The sequence below is a fragment of the Myotis brandtii genome, unplaced genomic scaffold (genome assembly GCF_000412655.1).
Source record: "Myotis brandtii unplaced genomic scaffold, ASM41265v1 scaffold772, whole genome shotgun sequence".
Classification (NCBI taxonomy): Eukaryota; Metazoa; Chordata; class Mammalia; order Chiroptera; family Vespertilionidae; genus Myotis; species Myotis brandtii.
In genome coordinates this window covers 80,369-92,222 of record NW_005371090.1, presented here as the reverse complement: position 1 = coordinate 92,222, position 11,854 = coordinate 80,369, and the positions used below count along the sequence as shown (strand labels likewise).

The window sequence follows — 11,854 nt, the reverse complement described above, 5'->3', positions numbered from 1 at the left end:
GCCTTCCAGTCCTCCACCGTCCCAGCATTCCCTGCGCCCCACCGTGCAGAGCGGCTTCCGGCGTCGGGGGTGGAGGTGGGTGAAGAAGGAGCGGGCTCTCGCCGCTCGCTCTCACTCCCTCGCGCTCTCTCGGGCAACATGGCGGCCGTGGAGGAGGCAGCGTCCTCCGGGAGCCTCCTGAATGGCGACCTGGATCCAGACGACAGGGAAGAGGGAGCTGCCTCTACGGCGGAGGAGGCAGCCAAGAAAAAAAGACGAAAGAAGAAAAAGAGTAAAGGGGCTGCCACAGGTAAAGGGAGTTTTATGTTTTTCCCAGGGATGGCCGAACGACTCGGCTCAGGCCCGGCGTGGGTGTCAGGGACCGGGGACTCGGAACCCTGGAGTGGACTGATTCCCGGGACTGAGCGCGTGGCGAGACCGGGCTACAGAGTCTCAGCCCCGCGAGGAGGCGGCTTCTCCTCCCGTGGGACTGGAGAGCTGGTGGAAGCGTGGAGAGGGAGAGCGGGGTCGGGTCGCTCAGCTTCCCTTGCGGAGCTCGCTCTGGGGTCGGTAGGCCGGGAGCCCCTGAGTTGCCAGAACTCGACTCCCACGCAGACTGTGCAGCGGACTTGAAGCCGTGCACCGCGCCCAGCCCTACCTACCACCTTCCTCGCGGTTTGGCTTCCTGAAAAACCTGCTTCTGACCCGCGCTGCCCGCCGCCGCTTTGCCGGAGCATCCTGGTACTCACTTCGGCCGACGGTGCGGGTGAAATGGACAAGTCCGAGCGCCTGGACCGCGCCTCACCCCGCCATCCCAGTTTACAGAGGGATTTTTGGTGCGGGCTTCACTTTTGGGGGTGTGTGTATGACCTCGCGCTCATGTCACTGAGTTGTAATTGCAGAATGGGGGGGGGGGGGGGGGGGGGGGCGGTGTGTGTGCGCGCGCGCGCGCGCGAGTTTTCACTCGTCTAATCCCACGGCATCATCAAGCGTTAGGGTTTTTAGGCCTGAATTATAATGGCATTGCAGGCAGTCTAGATAGAGGATACAGTGGGGCCTTGACTTACGAGTTTAATTCGTTCCGAGACCAAGCTCGTTAACTCAAATTACTCTGTCAACTCAATGCAAAAAATCGGCCGAGAGACAGCTGGTATCTCAAAAAACTCGTTAGTCGGGACACTCGTAAGTCAAGGCCCCACTGCATTCTGTGGCTCAGAGTCGAACTTCTCCAAATCCACTGGTAAGGCAGGAAAACAGCTAAAAACTTAACACGTGGGTTATATTAAGAGTTATTTTATTTTGAGAAGTCAGTGTGTTTTTGTTGCACTAGGTCCTTCATTTTAGGAAAAATTATTTGCACCTGTTTCATTTTTAGGAAAAAATATCTCTACCTGTGAAAGCCATAGAAAGAATGAAAGAAAAATGGAGAGGCCAGAAGTGATGAGCGTGGAGTTGAGAGAGGTTGGAGAGGGTTAATCTCTATCTGTCTGAAATTTTGATTAGATGGGAGTTGAAGAGGGAGAGTTGTAGGTGCTGAGACACTCCCAGAACAAGTTAATCCCAGGACACAGGCTAGTGGCTCTTCCTGGCTTTCAGATGAAGTCCAAGCTCTTCAGTTTGGTCTTTAAGGTGTGTTCAGCAGACTGACCCCAATACATTTTTAGCAGGACATTCTCAATATGAATGTTCTACAAAGGCCAAAATGTCACTTTATTATGTACTACCTCATATTACCATCTTTCTGCACACGCATATTCCTCCTCTAGCTAGATTATAATTACTGCCAGAGCAGGGGCCTGGTCTTATGCTTAGCTGTTCAAGAATTTTTTGTTTTAGTAATGGAATGTCTTTTTCTATTTATTTTGATTTTACCTAGCCCAGCTTGACAACTTTTTTTCTTCATGAATCCCTGAAGGCCCCCAGTGTCCCACAGAAATCCTCTTCTTCACTAAGGTCTTCAGCATTTATTGCCTATCTTAAGTACCTGTTTGGTTAGTAAAGTATTTGTTGTAGTTTAATTGTTAAATACTTTAAAAAGTTAAAACTACTTAAATATAGGGACCAACTCACACTTTTGCTTAACCTTTAGCTGCTATCACAGAGAATGTATTTTGTTGAATGGACAATACTACTTAGATTTGGGAGACTTTTCTTTGTCATTAAATAAATTCTGTTAATGTTCACAATAATGTTTGTTTTTGTTTCCTAAACACCTATCAGGAAAGGACTTGTGTGTTCTTCAATATCTGTAGAACATATTCTAGTGTTAAGTGTCTTTATTAGATTTGATTTATGCTATTATATTTGATTAGCAGGACAACAGGAACCTGATAAAGAATCAGGAACCTCAGTGGATGAGGTAGCAAGACAATTGGAAAGACAAGCATTGGAAGAGAAAGAAAGAGATGATGATGATGAAGGTAAATGATTAATTTGGTGTTTGTGGTTATAAAAGCAAGAAAATACGACGTTCTTTAATCATTTTTTTAATCCTCACCCAAGGACAGGGGTCCTCAAACTACGGCCCGCGGGCCACATGCAAATACAAATATTGTATTTGTTCCCGTTTTGTTTTTTTACTTCAAAATAAGATATGTGCAGTGTGCATAGGAATTTGTTAATAGTTTTTTTTTAAACTATAGTCCGGCCCTCCAACGGTCTGAGGGACAGTGAACTGGCCCCCTGTTTAAAAAGTTTGAGGACCCCTGCCCAAGGACATGCTTTTATTGATTTGAGAGAGAGACAGACAGAGAAAAACATTAATGTGATGTAAAAGTGAAACATTGATTGGTTGCCTCCCATGCATCTTCAATCAGGGCTCAAACTCCCAACCTGTGCCCTGACTGGAAAAGGAATCTGCCACCTTTCGGTGTATGAGACTATGCTCTAACCCAGTAGTCGGCAAACCCCGGCTCGCGAGCCACATGCGGCTCTTTGGCCCTTTGAGTGTGGCTCTTCCACAAAATACAGATGCTTTGGACATATAGAGAGGATGAGCGAAAGGAGGTAGACGAAACAAGTATACAAGACGAGTGTGGATGGGAGAGTTGGAAGGGGTCAACCTCAGCAAACATTCCTCAATCAGATTGAGGACGTTTTTAGCAAAGGCCAGCTTAGGAGTACCCTAATTAAGTTAATGACAATGTACCTACCTATATAGTTTAAGTTTAAAAAATTTGGCTCTCAAAAGAAATTTCAATCATTGTACTGTTGATATTTGGCTCTGTTGACTAATGAGTTTGCCGACCACTGCTGTAACCAATTGAGCCACACTGGCTAGGGCATGACGTTCTTTAAACAAAATCTACTTATTTGTCCATATAGTCTATTATTTTCTGACTTCTTAATTGACAATAAAATAAAACCTCAGTGTCACAGATACAAAGGGAAAGAAATTTATTAGCAACTCTTTAAAAAGTTGGATATGTTGAATGATTGCTCAAACAATACAGTTCTCAACTTTTAAAAATATACTTGGGCCCTAGCTGATTTGGTTCAGTGGCTAGAGCCTCAGCCTGTGGACTAAAGGGTCCCGGGTTCAGTTTCAGCCAAGGGCACATGCCCGGGTTGTGGGCTGGATCCCTAGTAGGGGGCATGCAGGAGGCAGCCAATTGATTTTTTATTTTATATATATATATATATGTGTGTGTGTGTATATATATATTTTAATGTATTTGGTAAAAGGCCAAGTAGTGGGTATTAATAGGATAAAAATGAAGGGTTGTTTATTTAACTTTTATTTAACTAACATTTATTGAACAACTAATATCTACTATCCTAGGATACTTTCACATGCATTCGTATTTTACCCGTGCAAATAAAGTAGTTGCTCTTCTCAGGAAATTATAGTTATATGATTTTCCCAATGTGATACAGCTAGTATGTGTAGAATAGAACCAGAATTTCAAACCTAGCACTTGACTCCAAGTCTATTCCTTTCACCCTCTGTACCAAAGCTACTTTTTTTTAATTCTCAAAGGAGCATATTGGAGTGCTTCTGAACTCTATTATAAATTCCCTGATCCTAGTTCCTTGTGGTATTTTGGTGCTGTTAGATTTGTGTAAACATGGCAAGTCTTAAAATTATAGGAATTGATGCTATCGGTAAGACAGTGGAGGGAGTCATTAATTAAAAGAACTATTCTATAGCATCTTTTGGCAGAGGGGGAGATAGGGCTTTCCCATTCTCAATTATTTACTGTTTTGACCTATTGCTATACCTCAAGCACTGCCAGCTTGAGTTTTTGCCTTTCAATCCTTAAAACAAATACCTGCTATATTTTAATTATTGTGTTAGGGTAATGCAGAGCAGTTGTTTTTTCCTCTAGAAAGGTATGTTCTGCCTTCAAAAAGCTTACAGTCAAAATTTGATTTAAAAGGTGCCAAGATTACAGGGAATAGTTGGCTTTTTGACTTCTTTGAGCAAACCTCTTGTTCATTCTACCTTTCCTTATGCTTCAGATTAAGAACATATTTTGAGCTCTTAAGAAAGGGTTTTTTGTTTTGTTTTTTAATATATTTTTATTGGGCCCACAGAGAAAGGGAGAGGGAGAGAGAGAGAGAGAAACATCAATGATGAGAGAGAATCCTTGATTGGCTGCCTCCTACACGCCCCCCGGATCAAGCCCACAGCCTGGGCATGTGCCCTTGACTGGAATCGAATCTGGGACCCCTCAGTCCGCAGGCTGACGCTCCAGCCACTGAGCCAAACCAGCTAGGGCAAGAAAGGGTTTTATAAATTCAAAGTAATATAATAAGTTGCTGTAGACCTTTTATATGTAGAATATCACAGTACTGATCTTGAGTGTGCCTAGTTCCATTGCACCTCTACAAAGTTGTGTGACTCTTGGCATTGAAGGGGAGACTTTTGCTTGTCAGATTGGAAATCTTCAATGTATTAAAGAAGATTTTAGTTTTCTCCAATTTTATCTAATTGTTTTTCTAATTCATTTCAATAATCAGTATCAACCAGTAGTACTAATCTGGTGTGAGAAGTCTTTGAGTGGATGGAAAGCTATTATTTCAGAATCTTTGTTTTAAGGAAAGCTGGTGGTGGAGAGACAAAACCTAGAGGTGAAAAGATAAGCTACAGTTAAGTTTATTGGTATTTGGAGATGGAATTGGCTGAATGCTGAAGAAGTCTCATTAATTAAGAGAACTATTCTACAGCATCTTTTGGCAGAGGGGGAGATAGGGCTTTCCCATTCTCAATTATGGGACTTGAATAAAACCAAACAGAAGGAACCATTGTGGGGTGGAACAATATTGTGAAAGTCTTCAGAGTCTAATGAACAATGCATACTGGTCATATAAGATCCATTGAAGGAGGCTTTGAGCACTTTTATAAAAAGAATGTTATGAAAAAAAATTTCATATATAATCATATATATTCACAATTGTTAAAAAAGAGGATATATATAGGAAAGATAGGAAGATCATTTTGGAGATCACTTAACAATAGTTTATGCATGTGGTATTAAGTTGGTGGTTATAAATGAGAATGAGAGTGAAATATTGACAATCAACTGCCTCCTGCACACCCCCACCAGGGATCAAGCCTGAAACCAGGCATGTGCCCTGACTGGAAATCGAACTGGCAACCTTTTGGTGCACAGGACAACGCCCAGCCAACTGAGCCACATTGGCCAGGGCTCAGGGTAATACTTGTGAAAGTCATCAGTTGTATATATATCAGTAGTTCACTACTTTTTTTTGCTGAGTAGTATTTCAAATTTGTTTATCCATTTACTGGTTGATGGATATTTCTAGTTTTTGTCTATTTCAAATAAAGTTACTGTGAACATTTGCATACAGGTCTTTGTGTAGACATGTTTGCATTGCTCCTGGGGAAATAAATACCTAGGAGTAGGGTTGTGGGTCATATGTTAAGTGTATGTTTAATTTCATAAGAAACTCTTCCCAAATGTCTACCATTTTTCATTCCTGTCAGCAGTGGTGGAGAGTGCCAGGTTCTTTGTATTCTCATAAGCACTTGGTATTGTTAGTTTAAAAGTTTTAGCTTTTGTAATAGGTGTGTGGTGGTATGTCATTGTGGTTTTAATTTGCATTTCCATAACTGATGATGGTGAACATCTTTTCATATTTTTATTTGCCTTTCGTGTATCTTTAGTGAAATGTTTTCCTCTTTTGTCCATTTTTCAATTGGATTATTGCAGCGGTTCTCAGCCTGTGGGTCGCGAACAATGAAAATATATCCTGCATATCAGATATTTACATTACGATTCATAACAGTAGCAAAATTACAGTTAAGAAGTAGCAATGAAAATAATTTTATGGTGGGGGTCACCACAACATGAGGAACTGTATTAAAGGGTTGCGGCATTAGGAAGGTTGAGAACCACTGGATTATTGTCTTAGTGAATTATAATAGTTTTTTATATAGTCTTGATATAAGTTCTTTATCAGATACATATGTTTTACAGATATTTTCTCCCATGCTGGTATTGTTTGCAACAGAAAAGGTTTCAGTTTTGATGAGGTCCAAGTTATCTATTTCTTTTCCTTTATTAGTCATGTTTTTTTTTTCGTTCTATCCAAAAAGCTAAATAATTACTATTATGAAGATTTTTCTCTTACGTTCTCTTAAGTTTTATATACTTTTCACTGTTATATTTAGGTCTATAGTCTATTTAGAATTAATTTTTGTATGTAGTGCAAGGTAGAGATTAAGGTACCTTTTTTGCATATGGATGTCCAACTGTCATTCAACAAATATTAATTGATTTGGACACAAATAAATATGAACAGTTTCTGCCTGTTAATATCCTGGGATGCTGTAAAAGAAAAACATCTAGAAACCAAATTGTAGCATGGTATGATGGGTGGAATTATAAGCATATATAGTTTAATATTCAGATCTTGGCTCTACCACCATCCTGGCACCAGGGTTCAATAAATGGTGGCTTGCATACTTCTTGAAGCATTTTAGGTTGAGTCTAGTGTATGTAGCAGTATGCTAGACATTAAATGTTGTTCCAGAGCAAAGGCTATCTTGTTTAATATTCTGTCCCCTTTGCCTCTCACTTAAGAACCAAGATACATTTGTTGGATGAAAGGTTACAGTTAAAATTGTAGTGCAGAATATATGAATTGATTATCTGACACATGAGGAAAACGAAAATTGTGTTTCCAAAAGATTCCCATGTTATTTTTGTTAGGCTTTTGCATCTTCAAACCAGTAATGAGTAAGTCTAGCAAAATTTGTGTTTCCACTGTGTGCTTGTTATTTTAGAGCAGTGGTTCTCAACCTTCCTAATGCCGCAACCCTTTAATACAGTTCCTCATGTTGTGGTGACCCCCAACCATAAAACTATTTTCGTTGCTACTTCATAACTGTAATTTTGCTACTGTTATGAATCGTAATGTAAATATCTGATATGCAGGATGTATTTAGGCGACCCCTGTGAAAGGGTCGTTCGACCCTCAAAGGGGTCGTGACCCACATATTGAGAACCGCTATTTTAGAGGCTCAAACAAAAGGAATTGAAATTTTGTAAGTCAAATATTGGCAATTTCCTATCACTCAATCCAGTGGTCACCACCATTGGTGGTCCGCGAGGTCTGAAAGGTTGGCATCCGCTGACTCAATCCACTTAAAGCATTATATCATTCTTCCTCCTCCCTCTTTGCTAAACTGCTGTTTCCTGTTTCTCCATTGGGCAAAAATAAAAATAAGATAAAATAGACTAAAAGAACACTTTTTTATTGAATAGACTAAATATTTACCACATGCTAAGGCACTTTTCTTAAGAAATGGTTCTTCTAGCCCTTGAGAAACTTACAAATGAATAAGGGGTCAGTGTAAACCAGTGATTATAATGTTTTGTGATAATTATAATAGAAGAATGTAGTAGGTAGCATGGTGAGATAATTTCTGTTATGGCTCCTGCCTGTCAGCCCGGGAATAAAAATGGAGCTCTTTAAGCAGAAAATGTAAGTAGTCATTTGATACTGTTTTATGGGTGTGGATTTCACTATCTAAAATGATTGATGTTAGATGAATTACTGCCATGAGGTAAAACATTTAAAAGAATACTGTAGGGGGAAACATACTATTAAACTGTCAACTTCTAATTAAGTCAGTATTCTATTTATGCGTCATAGCAGTGTGATTTCTGGGTAGATTAGCGTACTTGAGAAATAATTGTTGAAATTTATTAAGTAGCATTTTTAGAAATTCAGACGCTTAAGTCTATGTTTTATACCTTTACTTAAAATGTTTTAAGTCACTTTTTAATCTTGGTCATAATAATATCCTCTATAATTTCTCAGAGTTCAAGGGTATGAGCATGGGCTTCATAGAAGGTTGTTATAAAAACTGGCAAGCAGATCTTGGCTGGTTTGGATACTTTTCTGCCAACTATTTTTTGAAATAGTTCTTGACTTTTATTTTTAGGCATCAGAGAATCTGAGAACTCTGAAACTAGGAAGTGTATAATATGCCCTCTTCTTTTGCATACAATTTGACTCAGAAGGAGAACACTTTGTTTAATCACAACTATGCAGGATAAGATAAAGTGCGAGACCCCAAATACCCGCACTGGGTTATATTTTTGGTCCAATTCTGCCATTTACCAGTTGGGATTATCTTAGGCATGTCCCTTAAACACTCTTTGTTACCTTATAGGGTTGCTTTCAGGATCACATGTGGTCATGAAACACAAGTGTTTAACTGCAAAGCATATGTAAATTGTTAACTAGTATTTTAGCTGAAGTCACACAGTTGCTATTGGTATTAAACTAACACTAGTTATTTTTCCTAGTTTTTTAAAAAAGATGTCTTTTAATATATTTTTACTTAAAAATACCTTATCAGCCCTGACCGGTTTGGCTCAGTGGATGAAGCATTGGCCTGCGGACTGAAGGGTCCCGGGTTCGGTTCCGGTCAAGGGCATGTACCTTGGTTGCGGACACATCCCCAGTTAGGGGGTGTGCATGAGGCAGCTGATCGATGTTTCTCTCTCATCAATGTTTCTAACTCTCTATCCTTCTCCCTTCCTCTCTGTAAAAAATCAATAAAATATATAAAAAAAATTAAAATACCTTATCAGTGTTTCTTTTAATAGAGTAAGTCAAACTAAAGGGAGAGGGAGAGAGAGATAAAAACATCAATCATGAAAGAAAATCATTGATCAGCTGCTTCCTGCACACCCCCTACTGGGGATTAAGCCTGGCACCTGGGCACATACCCTGACCGGGAATCAAACTGACCTCCTGGTTCATGAGTCAATGCTCAACCACTGAGCCACACCGGCCAGGCAGTTGACTAGTGCTTTGGATTACACAAGTCAAATTCTGATACTTAAAGCTAGCAATATAAGAAATCATAAAAGTATTAGGTCAACTTTGTCATATGCTATTTCAGATGCAGTGTATATGTCTATACACCTGACTGCTTGCTTCATCCTTCGGTTTAAATGAATATGCATTTGAAATTGTCTTTTCTTAGATGGAGATGGAGATGGAGATGGAGCAACTGGAAAGAAGAAGAAAAAGAAGAAGAAGAAGAGAGGACGTTAGTGTCTTAAGTTAATCTTACTTGACAGATTAGAAGTGGTTATTAAGCAGTGGGTTTGAAGTTGCTTAAGATCTTGGGATATGTCAGGGAAATAAATTTAGGCTTACTAGAGGTAGGATTTAGTGATATAAATATTTTGCAAGTACTTTGGTATAACAATCTTGATGGCATTTTTTTTTAGCTGATATTCAGCTAAGGGATAATAGTAATAGATTGGTTGAAGTTACTGCAGTTAGGGATGAAGTCTTAAAATCTTGAATAATTCAAATAATGAGTCTGTTGGGGATGACTAAAGTACCACTATGTGGTAACAGGGTAAACAAATTTTGCAGTTCACCTGCCAGCTTTGAAATTGTGAAATTCTTAATATTTAATGAAGAGCCCCATTATTTAAAATTTGTGCATATGGTGAAATTCTATTAATAATGTTTATATTCCACTTATTTCAGATTTACTTAAAATATCATCCTACTTGTGTTTGTTTTTGAAAATGGCATAATCAAACATCTTCAGGGACCTAAAACTCTATTAGGCAGACTAAAGAGGACGACTAAAGAGTATTGGGGAATAAAAGTTGGGTTGAAAATCAGAACAGTTATTATCTTAGACGAGCCAGCCCCCTTGAACTATTGGGGGCCACTGAGTTCTGGTTATATCTTTTAAATCTTTCAGGCTAAAATTTTATGAATCAGAATATTGGGGACTTGACTTCCCTTTTTATCTCTGTGTTGCAAGAAATACTTAAATTATTGTTTAAGAAAGATAATGGCTCTGCCAGCCATTTTCCTGATATGTCTCCAGGTAGAGATGGGATAGTCTTCCTATTAGGCATGCATCCATGTTAGATCCTTCTATTCAAAGATGTCAGTCCTGCCCCTAGCGTAGTCTGTATTTAATGAACATAGGTTACTTGTATTCCAGAAATCTTCTAGAGATTATGATATATTTCTTCGATTCAAAAATTGTTAAAAGTGTGCCCGTGAGACATGTATTACCTGACAATGGCTTGAGATAATATCTATTTCTCTAAATACTCTAAAATTGTTCCCTAGTAAAGGTACATAAACGGGGAGGAGTGTTAAGGGGCTGCCTTGTATTTTATTTGCTCTTGGTAGAATTCTTCCACTGCCACCAGCCTTTATTGTGCCTCCTCTGAGGATATTGTTGAACTTACTGTTGTTATATTTCTTTATGAGCACTCTCAAGAGAGATTTTTTTGTCTGGTCTTAATGTTAGGAATAATTGCGCTTTTCCTGAGTAATGACTGTTTCATCTCAGAAACATGAACTATGCAAATAACGTAGAGTTTTTTTATGTTTTGTTTTTTATTTTTTTATTCTAGAAGGCCTAGAGCAGCCGTGGGCAAACTATGGCCCGCGGGCCGGATCCGGCCGTTTGAAATGAATAAAACTAAAAAAAAAAAAGACCGTACCCTTTTATGTAATGATGTTTACTTTGAATTTATATTAGTTCACACAAACACTCCATCCATGCTTTTGTTCCGGCCCTCCGGTCCAGTTTAAGAACCCATTGTGGCCCTCGAGTCAAAAAGTTTGCCCACCCCTGGCCTAGAGCCAAATCTGTGGTTTTGTATTGGCCTCATTTCAGGTTCTGTTTCATGTTCTTACCATGTTTTGATTTTTGCTCTCTCATTTACTTTGATGCCTCTAATTTGTGTATTTTAGATATTCTTGTAGACCAGTGGTTCTCAACCTTCTGGCCCTTTAAATACAGTTCCTCATGTTGTGACCCAACTATAAAATTATTTTCGTTGCTACTTCATAACTGTAATGTTGCTACTATTATGAATCGTAATGTAAATATCTGATATGCAGGATGGTCTTAGGCAACCCCTGTGAAAGGGTCATTTGACCGCCAAAGGGGTCGCGAACCGCTGTTGTAGACTATCATTAATCACTTCTGGAATAAACCAAGTAATGTACATGGGCAGTTTATTATCCTCATCTAGAAAGAGAGAGTATTATAAGTAATAGTTAATGATAACTGTAGTACAGATTATTTTAATTATCCATTGTTTTAGATCAGTGGTCGGCAAACCGCGGCTCTTTGGCCCTTTGAGTGTGGCTCTTCCACAAAATACCACATGTGGGCCCGCACATACAGTGCAATTGAAACTTTGTGGCCCATGCGCAGAAGTCGGTTTTCGGCCTGGGCGAGTCTATTTTGAAGAAGTGTCGTTAGAAGAAGTGGGGGGTGTTGGTCGGGCGACGGGAGACGCAGCGCACGTTGGCCACGGGATACACAGCGCGGGGGAGGTACATTGTTTTGAGGTATGTTCGCTGAGGTCGACCCCTTCCAACTCTCCCATCCACACTC

The 11,854-nt window shown here is 39.6% G+C and overlaps 1 protein-coding gene across 4 annotated transcripts in view; it reads left to right on the top strand.

Moving 5' to 3' along the window:
• The first annotated feature begins 13 nt into the window (after positions 1-13).
• The window catches only part of METAP2 (methionyl aminopeptidase 2), a 35,893-nt gene continuing 24,052 nt past the window's right edge, over positions 14-11,854 (top strand). The window contains exons 1-3 of one of the 4 annotated variants that reach the window (XM_005883152.2): positions 14-289; positions 2,292-2,399; positions 9,449-9,514. In XM_005883152.2, the coding sequence (XP_005883214.1) occupies positions 139-289; positions 2,292-2,399; positions 9,449-9,514 (325 nt within the window). In that variant the 5' untranslated portion in view covers positions 14-138. The remainder of the gene's footprint in view (positions 290-2,291; positions 2,400-9,448; positions 9,515-11,854) is intronic. The other 3 variants (XM_014530751.1, XM_005883154.2, XM_005883153.2) reach the window with 3 other exon arrangements.